The sequence below is a fragment of the Puntigrus tetrazona genome, chromosome 16, assembly GCF_018831695.1.
Source record: "Puntigrus tetrazona isolate hp1 chromosome 16, ASM1883169v1, whole genome shotgun sequence".
In the NCBI taxonomy this organism is placed as follows: Eukaryota; Metazoa; Chordata; class Actinopteri; order Cypriniformes; family Cyprinidae; genus Puntigrus; species Puntigrus tetrazona.
Window position 1 is genome coordinate 25,053,376 of NC_056714.1, and position 19,150 is coordinate 25,072,525.

General features: G+C 39.7%; 1 protein-coding gene across 4 annotated transcripts; it reads right to left on the reverse strand.

Annotated features, from left to right (window-relative positions):
- Positions 1–322: 322 nt before the first annotated feature.
- Positions 323–17,850, reverse strand: stk40 (serine/threonine kinase 40). 4 transcript variants are annotated; one of them, XM_043260691.1, is made up of 12 exons: positions 16,793–17,009; positions 15,686–15,788; positions 13,958–14,084; positions 13,498–13,583; positions 12,462–12,605; positions 11,273–11,497; positions 10,828–10,880; positions 6,762–6,877; positions 4,961–5,105; positions 4,402–4,521; positions 4,065–4,149; positions 323–3,804 (listed from the first exon to the last, which is right to left on the reverse strand). In XM_043260691.1, exons 3-12 carry the CDS (start codon positions 14,073–14,075, stop codon positions 3,586–3,588), a joined length of 1,311 nt encoding a protein of 436 aa, XP_043116626.1. In that variant the 5' UTR covers positions 14,076–14,084; positions 15,686–15,788; positions 16,793–17,009; the 3' UTR covers positions 323–3,585. The 4 variants fall into 4 exon arrangements, with proteins under 4 accessions (XP_043116626.1, XP_043116625.1, XP_043116627.1 ...); XM_043260690.1 differs by having other exon boundaries at positions 15,662–15,788; XM_043260692.1 differs by lacking the exons at positions 15,686–15,788; positions 16,793–17,009 and adding an exon at positions 17,702–17,850.
- Positions 17,851–19,150: the final 1,300 nt, after the last annotated feature.

The window sequence follows — 19,150 nt, forward strand, 5'->3', positions numbered from 1 at the left end:
TGTTTATTAGGGTGATACTACAATAAAACACTTTGGAATGGCTCAAAATCTCATCTTCCAAACAGATCCATTCAGACTGAGATGAGAGCTACATTTTTCTCTCTGGACAGCTCTTGCATAGGTCTACCACAAGAGGGCAGAACTGCACCTAAAATGCAGCTGTTAGCGTTTTTTTCTCAGATTCAAAAAACAGGCTGAAAACTTCACCCAAAATAAAGTGTCTTATACTTATCTCATTAAAGAGATGCATTTTTAAAGTGCTTTTAAATACTGTAATTAAAGGCAAAATGACCAAATTTCAAATCATACAAAGAGACAACACTTTCCATATCAAAGTTTATTGCTGACATGCATGTAGAGATTTGATGAAGTACAAAAATATGTCTTTTATACAAATTTGTTTTTCATCTCTGTACAATTACCCAGTTTTTTTTTTCTTTGACACCATTCTAACCGAGCAGCTTACGACATCAAACGTTCAGGCTTTTGACCAGTTTCATTGTGTTTTGTTTTACACCAGATTTATATTTTCCAGTTTTAATAAAAGATGCAAAAAAAGGTAACAATTCTAAAGAGAGATCTCCCAAATTATGAAACATCTGCACAAAGTGGCCTAAAAAGAAAAGAAAATCTAAGTTAAACTTAAATGTTCAGTATCTTCCCTTGCAATCTTTAAGTATTCATCATTTGCAAAACACCCACATCCACTCCAATTTCTGCTGCATCTTCTGGCACGTCTTGCTAATTAGAATCATGCACTAATTGCTTTGAAATTGTATACAGAGCTCAAAAAAAAAACAAAAAACGTACACTTCTCATGCTGCAGACAGAATTTTGGACGTCACGAAACTGTCTATGCAATGGAGACCGGGGGGTTTGCAGTCACTTGTGCAGGGGGGGCATATTAAACATATTTACTAATTTCTTTGATCTAGGTTTTGGGTACAGACTACACAACCACATCAACAGCAGCCATATTGCAACTGTACAAATTTGCTATGATATAATGGCTTTTGTGAGAACTCTACGTGGACCTAGGATATAGCCTTGAGGCACTCCTTTTTGAATACAAGGGAAAGACTTTGATTTGCTCACAAAAAGTCCCTCTCCATCAAATCACGCATATTATCCACTACAATACTGCTTTACAACCAAATATATTCACATTGAGGTGGGAAAAACTAATGCTTTCGATGGTGGCTTGTGTGGAAAGATTGGTGCGATTCTTTAAAATAATAATACCCCGCACTGGGTTTTGCACTATTGATGCCTATCCGCCATTACGATGTCTTTCACACTGGCCAGAGTGCAGTATCATTCTATCTTGCAAGATAAACTCTACACCGATTCTACATGTCATGCTAATGTGCACGATAATTTAGTTTACTTAAAATAGAGCTATGCAAAGTCAGTCACCTAATTAGTGTAGCTTAATATACCGACAGGATTGTTGCAATAATTATTCAAGAATATAAAAAAAAAAAAAAAAGAGGGAAAGAGACAATAAAACAAAACCTTCACTGAAGATAGAAGGAAAAAAAAAAACGTGAGAGATCACAGCAATGCTTTTGAGTGATACATGATCTCTACATTTACCATGGCAGATGAATTAAAAACAGCAAATAAATTAAAAGGAAAACTAAAAGGTACGGATATACTACCAGGCTGTACGTCTTCAAAAGAGGAAATCAAAGTGGAGATTAAAAGGACAAGCCAAGCTGCTAGTCATGAGCTCAGAGATCTACAGTACTGAATGACCTTTTCATCTAAATGACATGAGTGGAGCCAGACATAAAGGCATTGCAAACTAAGCCACAGGTCCACAGGTCGATGCAAGCCAACCGCCTAGTATACTAAGATATATTCTAGCATCAAAAGTACATATTCACTGCTCACGGTTGAGTTGAGAATCTGTTGATAATCTAAGGCAAGATATCCCACAGTTATGCTTTATACACATGGGCTAGCTTAAAACGGGACTGAAAAAAGTCGAATGACATTAAGAATCTGTTTCCTTGCAATATTCTCACACAAGAAACAGATGGAGAGGAGTGGGTTTCATGGCATTTCCTTCCTGATGATCGTGAAGTAGTTAACCATACGTGGAAATGAGCGGTAGGTAAGAGAATAAGAAAAACAAAAAGAAACAATCCCCTAAGAAATGGGTTTCTTTGTATCACTGTGGCCAGAAACGTTCCCTAGCGGCCAATCCTCGATCCCTGAGCTGCAGCTGAAATCTGTGTGGGGAACAAAAGCACCGGAGATACAGGACATGGCAGAAGATGCACTTTGATGGCTTGGCATGCTATCAGAGGGCGAGCGCTCTAGACGGAGGGACACAAAAGGAAAGGAGGGCTTAAGGGCTGTGCTTACGGGGCTTATCTTGGCTTAGACTTCCGCATGACTGCCGGCTCAGCCGCCCTGCTTCCTGACAGTTTCATCCCATCACCAGCTGTCCCGTACCTCGTCTTTTTCCAAGCACAGTCCCGCAATGAGTCCCTGTGTGACACACAGCCGAATGCACAAAAGTACCACCTAGCTCAGCTCTCGAGAGTCCTCTGTAGTGGCACATCACATGATTAAAAGTACATTTCCGTTTGGTCGAATGCACGGGAAGTGGCGGCCTTGCACTTTCTGCTGCCTTCTGATTGGACGAAAGCAATAGGGGAGAATAACGTACCATATCATCCGGTTTGGATGACAAGTTATGCTTTTGGTTGTATGCATCCAGACACAGATGCTAGCTGCCAACAGAAACCCATTCAAATAGAGGAGGAGAAATACGTGCTGCTATGATTTCAGTAATATGAGGTTTTTAGCTTTCTAACTTGTAAAACTTAACATCTTCAATGGAAATAAAAAGAATAACCTTACTTAAAATGCTACCGTTTTAGTAAGAGAGGAGAGGGGGGAGCTTATTTAGATTGTAAGGAAAAACCAATCACTGGTTTTGACACAGAATAGTTACACAACCACAATGCTAATGCTCTTGAGCCTGTGCTTGTCTCCCCTCAACATAATGAGTCCTGCTTTCATAAGAACGGAGAGCGTTGTTAAAAACCGACTAAGAAAGGAGGAAATAGAGAGATAGAAAAAAAAATGGTAAGAGGTAGATTTGCAGTCATAGATACAGATGGGAGAAGAACAGACAAACTGGTTGAGGGGAACAGAACAAAAGGGTTGATCATGTGATCCGAGGCGTTCCTGTAGAAAGTGCTGGGGGAGAGGCGGATGGAAAAAGGGTGGTTGTGTGTGATCTGCTACATGATTCTGTTGGGGTATTGCTGAAAATGTGTGTGCGTGTGTATGTGTGTGTGTGTCAGATTTGGGCAAGGATTGGCATGGTGGAGGTGGTGGTCAGAGTCTCATCAGACCTGGTTTCAGAGTCTGTGTTCTGGGCCGATGAATGGAGCAACGGAGCGCTGAGCTGTTCCTTGGCCCATGTTTGCGTCTGCCAGACTCACGCTGCATGCTCACACACACATACACATACACTCTCACACGCAAATGTACATAAAAGAGAGCGCCCAGTTCCGTGGCTTGCTCCACTCCTGGTGACCCCTGCTTGCGGACAGAATGACAGCGCTACTTTCGGAGGAAGCGCTGGGCCAGTATTGCGGCATCCAGAGGGCTTATGGGTTGAGCATCGTGGCCGAGGCGCCTCACCGGAGGCACATTACCGAAGTGCCTCTTGCTGAGGAAGTTTTTGGTCTCATGAATAGTGTTTTTCTCTTCTGCCAACAAAAGCTGTTGCCTCATGTAGTTCTCAAATTCGTACTGAGATGACTCCTCTGTCACTTTTGCCTTGTGGGGTTAATAAAAGACCGTTTTAGTGCCAGAAAGTACCTCATCATGACAATGCAGTTTAAAGAGGAAGATTCTATTATCCATGATTCAATGCCATTTAAGGCATTACATATTTTGGACCATATTTATAAGATACAAGTACAAAATATAAATAAGTGAGGTCATGCATAAACGGTCCCAATGATTTTACACAACAGCAGTGTAAAATTCAAACTTTTTTTGACTCCAAGTTATCCTTTTATATTATTGGTACTGACCTCCTGAAGATGTTCGGGGTGGTTAAGCTGATCGTCTATGTCTGGCACCACTTGTAGAGGGCCGCTCAGTGACGACACAGATTGCCTATTTAAAAATAAATAAATCAGTCGATGACAAAAGGGAATTTTCACATCTACAGACAAGAATCCTTTAAATGCATGACTGAAACCTACACTGGATTGCAAAAATGTGGCGAGACAACATCGCTGACCCAAAATGACATCCTTCCATCACATGAATTCCTAAGAAGTTATGTGCACTCCGACAAGAAGTCTAAAGAAGGCTACAAATAGAAATCTAAAGATGATCTCATTTTAGATGAAAGATGAGACGCACCAGGAAGCGATGATGGCGCTCAGCGACTCGAGCACCTCGGTGGCAGTGAGCCTCTGCTGGGGGTCAAGCACCAGAAGCTTCCTGATCAAACACACTGTACTTTCTGAAACACGCCCATCTCTGCACGAATAAAACAAGCACAAAGACACATTAGCATTTCCACCTGCAAAAAAAAATTCTAGTCTTCATTTGAAGGAATGGATTACTAAAATTTAAAAAAAATAATTAATAAAAACATTAAATTCTATCTGTTCCAAACTTGTATCACTTATTTTGTTCCATTGAACACAAAATATTTATTAATATGGTACAAATCGCTTGTAGGCTTCAGAAAGGTGCGAAAGCTCAATTAAAATGATCCCTACAATATTCTAAATGCATACATCAATTAAACGCGAGAAACAATTCGGCAGAAATCTTGACATCCAATGTTATGAAGAACATCAGTCTTTCATTTTTGGGTGAACAATCCTTTTAAGGGACATCGCAATATTTGTCAATTAACATTTTTCATCAATTAATTCCCATTAAAGCACAGAAAGACAATGGAGAGACTCACTCAGGGATGGAGTACTCTGCTGCTTTGATCTTGCGGAAGAGCTCTTGAGGTATACTGTCGTAGAATGGGAACTGGCCATAGAGCATTGTGAACAGCACCACACCGAGTGCCCACATATCACTGGGTTTGCCGCGGTATGGTCGACCTACATGGAAACGTAAAGTGCAATTTTAACAAGCAGTTCTTATTCAATAAAACTGGAACTTTTTCTTGGGTGAGTAGTGAAAGTATACATATAAAACACGAGCTACCAATCGTGCCTAAATCTTATCTTATCTTTAAGTCCCTTAAATCCTGTTCACACTCACTACACCGCTTTGTTTACCACCATAAATGGGCAGAACACAATGTGCCAGAAGAGTACAAATGAGTCATGGGAGCTTTCAAAAGAGGGGTTAATTGGGTAGGTTTCTATTTAGTAAACAGCATGATTTGTATGGTATATTTTTCTGTAAGGTACACATTCTCTGCTTCTACTTTGACCCTACGCATGAGAAAGTGAAAGAGAGGGAGACGAGAGAACGACAGCGAGCAATGGAAAAACAGTGAGAGGAAGAGAGTGAGAGAGAGAGAGAGAGAGAGAGAGAGAGAGAGAGAGAGAGAGAGAGAGAGCGAGCGAGCGAGCGAGCGAGCGAAAGATAGGGAGAGAGAGCAGGAAGAGTAGTTCCTCTCTGCATGACTCATTGTGATGACTCACTGAAGCAGCTCTCCCTTTGTTCTGCTGTCATATTCGGCTGATTTACTCCCGGTTTCTTTCTGTCATTTTACTGTGAATGGAGACCGCAAACAAGAGCTCGACTGCGCCTCTATTTAACATGCATGCGCGGAATGCACCATCTAACCAGAGCCTACATCCATAGAGGTCTTGGAAAACCCCAGAAAACACATGAAAGACAGTTCTGGAAAGGTGGTGCTGTTTGATATTTTAGCTAGTGAGTCAACTAAAAGAACGAGATTTAAATGCAGGGATCTTCAACTATGCATGCACTCAGCACGCAAAGTTCTCGTGACCAAAAAAAAAAAAAAAAAAAAATCCACAAACAAACATTTATCTAAAATACACATTTTAAACATTAACATTTAATATCACGTTTAATTTTACTTAAAATGTGAGCAGGAAAATTAGCCATTTATTTTTTATAATATATACTTTAGGAATATAAATATGATTAATCTAATTGTATCATATATTATAAGGTTATATTTTAGATTAAATACAAGCCAACAGCAACTTATATATATATATATTTTTTTTTTTTTTTTTAAATCTCCAAAAACAATACTGACTAGCCACTTAAGTTTGTGAAAAACCAAAAAGATCAAAATATTTTTGGCGTGTTAAGTATTCAGTAGGGCTAACTAGACTGTACTACATAAACGTTTGACAGATAAGATAAACAGCGAGTCCCATGTACTGAAATTACATCACTTGAGTGAACTTCAGTTCCACACAGAGAGAGAGATTGTTTGGAAAGATACACCTCGTGATACAACCGCTGTTAATTTGATCCGTCGCACTGCTGAGATCTGCTTGAGGCCATGACAACGAGCTTAAGGGAAGAGTTTTGGTATCGAGTCGTTGTTGAGCGAACAGGTCAAGTCTTGCGGCACACAACACACATCACACATAATGACTTCAATAAACCTAACTATTGCTCATCTATGCTGACGGTTTGTGACTGCTGTCCTGATTAGGGCCGTGTAGGTGGTTGGGTTTATGAGCTTTGATTACAGTGGTGACATGGAGGGTGAGTCATGTGAATCACACACAAACACACACACACAGAAGCTGAATTCTCACCGCTCAGGACATCTGGGCTGATGTAGGCTGGACTGCCTCGCTGGTCCTTTAACAGATCTTCCTCACTCACCAAATGCTTGCCAAGGCAAAAGTTTGTGATGGTGATCCGATGGGTCCTGCAGCACACAAAACACCAATGACGTCAAAAAACAACCATGAACCTCTGCGTCAAGTCACACGGTTTAGATTTAAAAGATAGATTGTAAAATCCATGATGTGCTTCTTAGTAAAAGGTCACAAAATGGAAAGGTAAGAAAAATAGTTAGGACATTTTTTTTTTTCAAATTTAGCTTGCTAAACAAAAAAACAAAAAAAAAAAAGTTTATATAAAAAAATAATAATATCGTAATAAATAATTTTTCCTTGAATCCAGTCATTTATTAATATATGATATTCAGTTCATTCCAAAAACTTTTTTACACTATACATGCATATCAAAACAAAACTAACTGCTGTTAGGCGAGTCGTGTTTGTATCTGTGCAAACATGTATCTGATATTTTTGACTATGTCATTAAATCTAATCTGTGGCAGGGAGCCATTCTGCCTTTCCAGAAAGCAGAACCCAACATGACAGAACACACCATGACTGCACTTGACAAACAAGTGAGTCACCTGTGGCTTCTCACAAGCTCAGGAATGACTAATCTTTGCACCTCAGAAAGGAAAGAACAACACTTTTTTTTCTCTTCTCAGTGACAGGCATGCAATGAAATCAAGCACTCTAACATACACATAAAAACGATTTCATGTAAAAAAAAAAAAATGCATTCACATTTACAATGAGCAAAACTAACATGTCAGCTGACGGAGCTGAACTGGGGGACCTCCAATGTGAGAATTCACAGTCACAGCTGTAATCTCCCTTCACTTAAAAAAAAAAAAAAAAAAAAAAACACCTTCACCACTACAGCTACATCTCTTTAGTTACATCCTCTTTTCCCATGCTTCCCCAGTTACGTTCTCACTTTCACACCCTGAAAGTGACTGTCACACTTATGCCTAACAGCTACAAACAGGCCCGTTCCTGAAGCTTGATTTTTTTTTTCCCAGCAGTTTGTTACAGATTTAAAGCTGATTACCATCTTCATTTAAAAAGGAGGGTCATGATTAAATTAGATTAAAAGAGAAAAGAGATTAGTCACAACGGACTGGAAAAAAAAAACAAAAATTCAGTCTTTCCATCCTACACTGCATGTGTACCAACCATAAGTAGGTTAATTTTAGTTTACTTGTAGTGTTTCAAAAGTTTTTTTTAACGATAGTTAGATAAAAGAAAACTAAACTAACCAATTTGTTTCACCTTATATGGCTTTTTTGTATGGCAGTTTCTTTTTATGTTGCTGCGCTTTTTATTTACCTGCTCTTAACATCTAAATCATCTGTTTTTGCAGCACCGTTTTCATCCTCCTAATAGTTTTAGCCTTAATATAAGCTTTCGTCTGGCTTCATCATGACCGTGTGCGTTGGTTCCCGAGTGAAAAGAGTCAGCGAGCGTTTTTCCTCAGGATATTCTCATTGCTTACTCTCCTTTTCCTGCTCATGTGAAGAGACCAGAAGCCTCCCGGTCTCTCAGTGCCGCTAAAATTAGCTCCTGTTGATGGGAAAAGTTAAATGGTTTAAACGCAAGAGGAAGTCTTGATGCTGAAATCCGGTCAGAACTGCCTCTGCTGGGTGAGGTTAATGTGGGATTTTGATGCAATTGTTTGGTACTGGAGTTCCTTTGCTTGGGCAAGCAGTGTTGTAAGAGGAACAAAGATAATAGTGAAAGCAAATGTGCAGATCAGGCAATTTGTTCACTTTTATAGAGTCTTCACGGTGACAGCCATATGGTGTGAAGGAGGGAAAAGAGGTATGAAGTAATGGCAACAAACGCTTGTGAAATGTGAAAAAAAAAAAGTTTCTGCACAACAGGCAGTTATTGACAATGCTGAAGATAAACAATGCCTGCATAGGTTGATTAGGACCACCAGATTCAGCATTTGTTTTTGAAGGCTCAAACATCTTGTCAAAAAAAAAAAAAAAACATGTCATGGACCACTTATGACTAATACTAAGTACTTTCCATTCCACCCAAAGCCAACAGTCTGCCGGCTGGGAAGGGTCACACAGACAGTAGGATCAGAGGGGTATTTGGAGAGTGAAAGAGAGAGAGAGAGCGAACGAGCTCTGCCAGCGTTACGTGAGTGTGACTCAGCTCTGAGCTATGGATCCTTTGGCAGAGGGCTGTATTATCTCCAGCTGGGACACAGTGTTCTGCTTTCTTGCTGAACTGAAGCAGACAGACCAGACTGCTTGGTTTCATCACCATAGGGTCCAGTGACGAGTGCGAGTACGTGTGGATGTTTTCTTTTTTTGTTCAGCAACCATATACCGGTCCGTGCCTGTCCTTTTAATTGATTCCCGTGGAAAGGTGTAAAACACTTGACTCATCAATGGCACATGCAGAATATCAAGATGGAAAAAAATATTGAGGAAAAAAAAAAAAAAAAACGCCCCAGGCACAAATACACAGAAACTCACGTGTTACTCAATTTTCATATTTTATTATTTCCCAACTCCTTTCAAAAAACAATTCCGCATTTTAGTAGCTTACCAAGCTTGTTTATTTTTAGCCTAGCTTTATTCTGAATTTGAACCTGCCCAGTGTTTTTGATTTCTGCTTTCCTGTCACTTTTTAAATCAACAGGACAAGATGAGAAAGGAAGCGGGACGGGAAGTGACACAATTTCTCCTCAAGCAAGACTCCACTGCCACAGCTCTGACATTTACCTTTTCACACAAAAATGAGAACTAAGTACAAAAACCAGCTTTAGTTATTGGTGGGAAAGCATGTCTATAAATAAACTCCAAAGTGTTGCCCACAAAGTTGCCAGGTGCATTTCTGAACAAACACCACAAATAAAAACCACCGTGACATGCTCTACCTTGAATGTCTACATTTTTAAAGTTTTTGAAAGAATTTGCTAATGCTCAAGGCGGCATTTATTTGATAAAAATACCAAATAAAATGTATATATATATATATATATATATATATATATATATATATATATATATATATATATATATATATATATATATATATATATATATATATATATATATATATATATATATATATTATTCTTTTTAGCACTGAATGCAAGTGTAGTCAGGTAGTTACTCATAATAAAATGAAAAAAAAAAATGCTCTAAAATAATCTACTAACAAACAAAATTCTACTTGTTTGCTCTAGGCTTGATGAATGGGTTAATGGCAGAAACGTAATGCCTTCAAGTCAATCAGCCATGATGCAAGAAGTACAGTTGCCCGTAAAGACAAGGAAAGGAGAAGAGATGATTTAAAAAAAAAAAAAAAAAAAAAAAAAAAAAAAAAAAAAAACTCCTCCTTCTCACTCACTACACATGCCACTGAGCTTATACGGTATGACGGGTTTCATAATTAGACAAGCTGTGCACTTATGTGACCGAACTACAATATGCAAGAACTCAGCAGCGAACAGCACATGCTGGCAAATGTGACAGGCAGAACTGAGGATTTTCAATTAGTCAGTAAGTCTCTCATTCCTGGGGACATTTGAAATGGCAGAGACAACAGAACTGTAGTTAGAAGCATACCCATTCCACACACACGGCAGAAAACACACACAAATGCATGAGGAGCATATGGTGTTTGGAGAGGGTCTTTATGGATGAGAGATTGGGAATTCCACAAGGCCTATACAATTCACAATGCTCGCCGACCTCAGATGCCTTAAAGCCAGCATGTGCGGTTTCATCACCCACCCACCCCCTTCCCTGGCTCCATCATCCTCTCCTTTTTTTCCAGGGAACGAACCAGGGGCACGTTCCATGCCTACTCGTTTTAACTGGGATAGCTTCCCACTGCTCACTCCCCCTCCCTTTTAAGCCTGTGGGGATGAATCACACTCTCAACTAAGAGCTCAAGAGGAGAGAGGTCAATGAGGCCAGACGGTGCTCCATGAAACCCCAACAGAGGGCTGAGCGCACAGAAATCTCTACCGGCACAGTAGGTGAAAGAAAAAGGAAGAGAGGAGTCTTACCTTTTATTAAGCACCATGTTTCCAAGCTTCAAGTCTCTATGCACGATGTTCTTCTACAAAGGCAAAATAAGCAGACATACATTACATACATATACACACATATACACACACACACGTTGGCTACACTTTGGAGAGCGTGCAATCTGAAAATCACCATTGCGATATACTACAGAAAAATGCCATTTGCCATCATAAAACTTAAATTAGGGTGAATAACAGTAAATATAACATTTTATTTAATTTCTACAATATGACAATCTTCAAAACTTCTCAATATGACAAAAATAAAACAAAACATTCAATGGTAGGACTTAATTTTATCAATGGGACACCACCACTGCTAAACAAACTCTTGACCTTGGCCTTGTCAGCACCATTAAGAAAGCTGTCAAGTAAAGCAGATAATTTTGATTTTGCACTGACTTTAAAACCAGTTGCAGCTCACCTTATGCAATGCCTCCACCACTCTCACCACATCATAGAAAATAACGATGGCCTCGCGCTCGCTCAGTCGCTTCTCTTTGATGACATAATGCTGCAAGTTGATTAGGTCGGCCGTCTTGTCGCTGAAGTCGTGGGCACAGAGGCAGTCAAGCACTAGACAGATTCGTCTCTTCATCTTCCTCACTTTGTTGGCCTCCATGTCCTCGACAATCTCACAGGAGCGGTCCTGAGATAGGGAAGTAAAAGAGATAATGCGTTAGAAAAGTTCTGTGCTGAGAATAATTGCAGAGACAGCATAAAAGACTTTACCTCAGACAGCCCAGTAGTGCATTTAACAATGTGTAACAAAGCAAACGAACACATAACTGCACCATTAAGCCTCTGAATGGAGCGAAAGAATAAAATGCAGGGTTTAAAGAACAAGATGACGCTAATGGACTGGTGGTACGAAAAGCACAGCAGCGATTCTCCTGTATGCCTCGCCAAATGCAACAGCTTAAATGATGAAAGCCCTCCTTCGGTCACCTGAGACTGGGGTCAAAGAAGGGCCATGAATCGATCGGCAGTGTGGTTTGTGTTTGCAATGACTATGCCTTCGAACACAAGAAGCGATCCATAATTAACTGGCCCACTCTAGAGAGAAGCTATAATAAACCAATCAATACTGCAAGCTTCAATGAATGGCCCTGACAGCACAGTACGGCTTGTTCTGCAGCCCATTTCCACCAGGGAAGAAAGGAGAGGTCTAGATATAGTTTAAAAGCAGGCGCAAGAGGAAAAAAGAAAGCGTCTTGCTCAAAGAGAAAGTAAGTGGTGAGTCACTGTGAGCGCTTTGTGATGAAAATGAAAACAACTAAAGGAACAATGAAGAAACAAATTAAGTCGTGGGACTGAGAGCGTACAGTCTGGGAGGGAATATTTAGGCATCTCTAAAATCGACTACATTTTGATTAAAAAAGACACAGCCACATTGAAAACAAGGCGGATTGTGGACAGATGTGTACTCTGATAAAAACAAACTTAACGAAAAAAATCAAATATTAAATGCAACAATAGACCGAAACCATCAAGTTGTTCTAAGCCTGAGAGTTTTTTTTTTTCTATACACAAAAAAAGATATAATTTTGAAGAATGCGTGTAACCAAACCCAACTATGAATTCGTGAAAGAATCATGAAGCATTGGTTTTACCTGGAAGAGGCCGTGATGGTGCACCACTCCTTCTTGGTTGGAGAGCAGTGACAGTAAAGAATACTCTGTATGCAGGAGCATTTTCCCTTGTCTCTCTTCCTGTGTCTCTCCTGCTGTGTCTCCACGTTCTTCCAGGGTGAGAATCTACAACAAAGGTCAAAGGTAAGAAGACACCACACCGCTAGATCCTATTCTAAACCTTCCTTATCTTCACAGTGATGGCATACTGAGCTATCAATGATCTTGAGGCAATACAGAGGGTCCATTAAAGGCTTTTTCTACAGAGGGGACAAAGATAAGTCCCTCACATGTCCTTCAACACATCTGGACAACCATCTGAGAGACTCTAGACTCAGGGGCATGGAAGAGTAGGGTCAAAAGGTTAGACTCCAGGTTGACAAGCACCTTTCAGTGAAGGCTGGTCCATAAACAGAGATGTTTGATGGTCATCTCGGTCAAGTATTGGACAGTATTGTGGAGATTTGTTGTAGCAGGTCAAAGGTTCATGCAAACAGTGAAACACACAGGGGCTTTTGTGTTCAGAAGCAGTCTCACTTCCATGGTCAGGACATGTTTGAATCACATTGGAGGGTTTTCTTAAAATATGTCTTCTGCATCATCTCACATCTGGTTTCAAAAGCCATTTTTTGAGATTTGAAACTCAACGATGTAAACAGGGACAAAAATTTTGTAGGGCTGGGTAAAAATTAATGGGGGGGGTAAATTAATCAAGGGTAAAAAGTCTGACTGATTCTTAATTTATACAAAACTTTAAAGAATGTCTCACAATACTACCATTTTTAATGTATTTACAATGAAATAAATGTATTTATTATGGATTTTATACTTGGTGAGCATAAGGTAAGGAACAGAAAAAAAAAAACCTTAAGTATCACTCTCTACCCCTTTACGCAATCCGATCGCAAATAGCAACATGTATTTGGAGACAGATATAAATGATGACCTGTCTCGTCTGACCACTTGTTCTCCCCCAAGATGTTAACACCATGTAAGCAAGACCTAAAAAGGTACTCACTTTTAGCTGGTAGAAATCGTCCGTCCCATCCTTTCTGGCTAGACACTGCACTATACTCTGGACGGGAGAGTTTCCCAGCCGTGGGCCTGTTGAGATAGAGAGGAATAAAGAAAAAGTGTGAACATATGCAAAAGGTATAGTCAGTGCAGAGCACAGCAGTTCTACTTGAGACCAATCATAAACACTCTTATCACAGCGCTCTACACTACTACGTCACACTGCTATTTCCAACTGTGATGGGTGCATTTCAAAGGCAAGATGACAGTGTGATAGCGGCATACAGGAAAAGACCTGCAGATTTAGAAGTGAAGCCGTCAATCTAAAACATTCCTGCAATTCTTTTCAAACAGAGGTCTCAGAATGGACCCTATACCCCCTCCTCCTCCTCTCGCCTGCATATAAACACAAAAAGATAGGGCTAGTGTTGAAGATTCACTTGCAATAACCCTAGGCAGCTTACCTAAAACAAAGGGACCGGCTCTCTTAGCATTGTTGCCAGATATCCCAGGACAAAGGAGCTTGCTGGGTCTGCCGGATGACTCTCCGGCCCCTCGTTCCGAAGCACGCCGTTTAGACATTCTGCAGATCTGAAAAAGACAAAAAAAAAGCGTCAATATCCAATTCATAAAACAACCTTACATGCAACCAGTAAAATGTGACTTCTTGACTAAACTCAAACCTCCAAAGCATCCAAACAAAGAAACCCTATAACACCCATTCAGTTCTTGCCTAGTGGGATAACAGCCAATCCATTGAGGTCTTTCAGTACACCATCAACAAAGTGTGAGTTCTAAAGGGGGCAAATAACAGGTGGGGGAAGAAGATCCAGCAAAAGCCATGCCCTCCCTGACACCTCAAAACAGTAAGATGCCATTAACAGCTCTAAGCATGCATGAATGACAACCCATCAGTTTTATATGCATTTGCACAAGCAAAGATTAGCAGCAGGTGTGAACTGTTGATGTGACCTCCATGTTAGACAATGGAAGCCCATTCACAAATGGTGCCGCTGACCACAACTCGCCCCGAGAAAGGCAAACATTCAGCACCGACGGATCTCAATAAATGACTAAAACAACCTATGAATCTTGAACTCTGCTGCAATTCATGTTTTCCCCCTTTCACTATTTGTAATCCTTCCGTTCCTTAATCTGCATGGGTTTATCTGCAAATCTCTGTGGCGTAATCTGCATATTACAAGATTGCAGTACAGACCAGTCTGCAACAAGGAACGTTTCGAAAGGGAAAAAAAAAATTCAAATCAGACATCACAAGCAGTGCATTGATTATGGTCAAATATTCAGAATGAAAGACTTCTTTCAGAGGAAAGCCTACTTGTTTTATTGTGTTCTTGTATAATCTCATGATCGCTTTTGTGGTTTTGCAGAAAGGCAAATGGTGCTACGGACAGATACAGAGTGATTCACACAAGCCCTGGGGTTTGCACTGGTAGCAATTTGTCAGAAATATGAAATGCTGCTGTTTGACACCAATGGTAGCGTGACACACGCAGCCTCTAGACATCATATCACGATGCGAGCGGGGGGTGGGAGAGCGCATTTAGCATCGTGGACAGTTCTGCACCCCTGAGCTCTTCAAAATCAATCTCAACTCTGTTTAAATTAAGGCACAATACAAAGACTGGCCATGAAACCTCATTGATAAAATGACAATCAATGTACTCTAATAGCAAATACATATAAAGTAGAACTAAAATAGCATCTGAATTTTCAATAGCAGACAGCTGCGATTCACATTTTAGCTATAAGCTTGGTCGCATTGTACTTTTGAATGAAACAGATATTCAAATGTAATTCTGCAACAGATCACACAGCTTGTCTCGAGGACGTAGGAGGGGGTACAGTTGGCAGTTATTGCAGATCATTTCACACGTTTACAGCTTTTTGTCTTTCTGGACCCAGACTGTTGACAATGTGACAGACGGGGGTGAGAGACGTGATTGCTTTCTCATCAACCCTTTTGACAGGCATTATTGGAGATCTGACATCTTTAAAGCACAACGGCTTGTTGCAAAGACCCGGTCTGTGCATTGGCACAACCAGTGTGAACTGCAACCTCAAAGGAAACGAAAGATATCATGGTTGATAATAAACAATCTGTAATAATTTTAGGTCATGCCAGACTTGAACGCAGTTTAAATTACCTCACCAACAGCATGTATGCTTACAATCTTGATTCCAATCCAGAGCTGCTGAACGGAATTCTCAGGAAGCCCACATCAGTAAACAGAAAACTGTCATTAGTTGTGTTGTTTCAAACATGACGTTTTTCTGTGGAATACAAAAGGAGATTCTAGACTGTCTCGGTAAGCATTTGCTTTCATTGCACTGGGGGAAAAAATACTATGGAAGTGAACGTTGACCAAGGCTATTAGTCTCAGTAATCCACCGAACTAATAAATATCAGAGTTTTGTAAAAACATAAGCCTAATTAAATGATGAACAAACCTTCACGTTTTCGGTGAACCACCCCTTTAATAATAACAACATGCTGCTGATGAAATCATGCTATATAAAGGATTACTCATACTGCTTTGAATTCATCTGACTGAATGGATGCAGTGTGGTCATCTTATGGCATTATACACACACATCACGGCCATCAGAGAAATGAAATATCATCCCTGCATGATTTAAACGCTCTGATCTACACAGTAGCAGAACATTTTAATATTTTATTAGATCTAAATATACTAGCTGTCACTGCATGCATTGCAAACTTGAGAACCTGGCAACCTCCGAGCACCGGCTGGCAGCCTGATGCAACCCGTATCAGATGCGCGTTTTTGCACGCGTTTTGTTTGATATTTGGACGTCTAAGATTTGTGGTGTGTGAAAACAAGTGACTAATGTTTCCATTTATAGTTAAAACAGCGGAGGGAATAGAGACATGAGCACCGCAATGTGATCACAACCGAGTACACGGCGTACACTGACGAACGCTGTCAACCAGCTACGAGTACAAATATAACACTGCTACAAATGCCTTAAATAAGCGTGTGTAAGAAAACAAAGCTCGCGTTCTTATTAATACAACAGGCGTACGCGAGTCGCCCAGCGTTTGCAAGCGAAACTTGCTCATTTTACTTTGCATTAACGCTTATACAGCCTATGTCGCAACACGTTTAAAAGGGCGACAGTTTAAACGTTGCAAAAGCGCGTTTATCTGACTTTCAACGTGAAATTAAAGCCCAGGAAGCCAATGAGTTCACCGTGTCCCTTTAACGGACTGTGAAAATCTCCTCAGTCGACCGACGGGCCATTTAACAACTTACCAAAACCGCCGAGGGAATCCTCTGTCGTACACTAATTCCCACTCATTTCTGGCCGATTAAATGTTCAGCAGGGGTGCACCGACATTTACACTCCACCACGACGCGGTTTGTTTCAAGCGAACTGGAGATATTTCACGTTTACCGATAGGGGTTTTGAGGGAAAAGCCTTCTTAGGACAACTGATCACATCTTTCCATAGCAGCACCACCTGACAACGGAAATGACGCACATGCCGTGAGTGACGGAGCGGCGTGACCAATAGAAAACGTCGTTTGGTGTTCCCGCCCCCTTACGTGCGTTCTTCAGATTGGCATTCTTCGCTAGTGTGGAATGATAAACGTAGTAGAGTACTACTGCATAACTCCAGTCAAGTTTTGACAAATGTGCAGTTTTTCATTAAAAACAAAGACGTGTTACGATGGAAATTAATCTCCGTACACGGAAATAAACAATAAAACTCTATATTTATTAAGCATGACTAACCAAACATTATATATAGTAGCTACTTGCAGAAAAAAAATAAAAAAAATAATTATAAGATTAATCTGAAAAGATTCATCAATACATTTTCGTGCAAACGACGTTTGTCGACACAATGTGGATCAACAGTACTGGTCTATAATTGCAAACTTTTACGCTTTATCATAGCAATGTTTCTTAAAAACGTGTATTAATATAAGAAATGAGATATGAGGACGTGTTATGTCACACTTTTGCAGATAGAATCAATAAATACATGCTGCTTTTTTGTTAAGAACATTCTAGAGGTAATATTTAATTAATTTAGTGGAAATTTTGTCACCTTAAGTAACTGCAGATACATTTCTCAAGAATCGGTGCTATGCAAAATAAACACAACACATTGATTATTTCCAAGGCTGAAGGTTAAATAGATAATTAATAATCTACCTCTGTTCATGCGAGTACAGCAAACCTCTGGGGTTTCTTGCATTCACAAGACCCTCAATATTGTATCCAATTTTAGATCCCCCAAAACTAACCGGCTTCACCCACAGCAGCAAGTTTCAATTCAGTGGGATGGTGCAGAGCTGCATGTCAAACAGAGAGTGTTTTAAAGGGCAGTAACTGATTTAAGGCTGTGCTGTCTTCCTGTCTTGACTCAGCATGGCCTTTGCCTTAAACCACATGAAACACTTTTATAAGCCTGTGGCTAAACATTGGCCAACCCACGGTGTGTGGGGTGGAAACTGTGAATCATACTTTACTAGTGCCCATGTCTGATAAAGAAGCAGAGGAATTCGAGAAAGACTGCAAGGACAATTTCACGAGCACACTCCTTACTATAACGCTTAGACGTAGCATTCATAGCCTCATTACCTTTATTCCTTGACTTTCCTTCAAATAACCATCTCTTGAGTAAGTGTCATACTGGAAGAGCAATATATTTAAAGCATAAAAATTAGGTTGTTAAAATATTGCTATAGGTTTAAGCTGCAAAAATACAAAGTATGAAGAAATTTAAAGTCGTGCTTATATTTTGTATAACACTGGGGCTTTTTGTGAACGGCCAGTTTGTCAATATAGGATTACATATTTTATTTCCACATTTCTTCCAAGAAATAATAAATCATTCAGCTTTACTCCACCCTGAGATTGTGTTCACGTCTGTGACGTGTCCAAATGATGGCACGCATGTCTATAAACATGAAAGTAAATGTAAAATAATGTAAAAAATAAAAAAAATAAATTATTATGCTTACATAATTTATCATTCATTTCTAAATTAATATAATATATATATTATAGTTTTATTTTAAATTAATTTATAAGCGATTTTGGAGTGCAAATAGTTTTTTCAGTGACTTGCATGAAAATAAATGTTCCACTTCATGATGTTCTGGAACATCAAGTGTCCCAGAAATGCAGCAGCGCACAGTCACATCATGTCAAAATATTTTGCTGTGGGAGTCAAAAAAGCACAGGTAATGAATATTAGAAGCTTTTTTCCCATGGAGGAACAAATGTGACAGCAATTCATTCATAACTGTGTGGGTGAGAGATTCGTCTCCCACGACTATTCAGATGAACACAGGGGTTTTCAGTATTGCTTGTCTGGAAAAGTCATAACAGATCAAGTGCTTAAACAGCATGTGCCATAGAGAGACTTGGAGAATTAGGGGGGAAATGCAATAACATGAGCTTCTTTTCATAAAGTTTGCATTCCCTTCACATAAAACCACAGTCAGATTTAGGCCTATTATAAAATTCTGTGCTGGGAGTTCAGAATGTTTAATACACACAAAAACTCTATTGTATCAATTGTCACAAGTTTAGATGGAAGTGAATACTTCTTAGCGTCTATTTCCATGTTAATTTCTGTAATAATAACAATAACGT

Coding starts and splice junctions, on each gene's coding strand:
- stk40 (XM_043260692.1), bottom strand. CDS start 14,075: ATGTCTAAACGGCGTGCTTCGGAACGAGGGGCCGGAGAGTCATCCGGC. Junction 12,606..13,497: donor ACGATTTCTACCAGCTAAAA/GTGAGTACCTTT, acceptor CCTTTGTTGTAG/ATTCTCACCCTGGAAGAACG. Junction 4,522..4,960: donor GCAGAGTACTCCATCCCTGA/GTGAGTCTCTCC, acceptor TTATTCGTGCAG/AGATGGGCGTGTTTCAGAAA.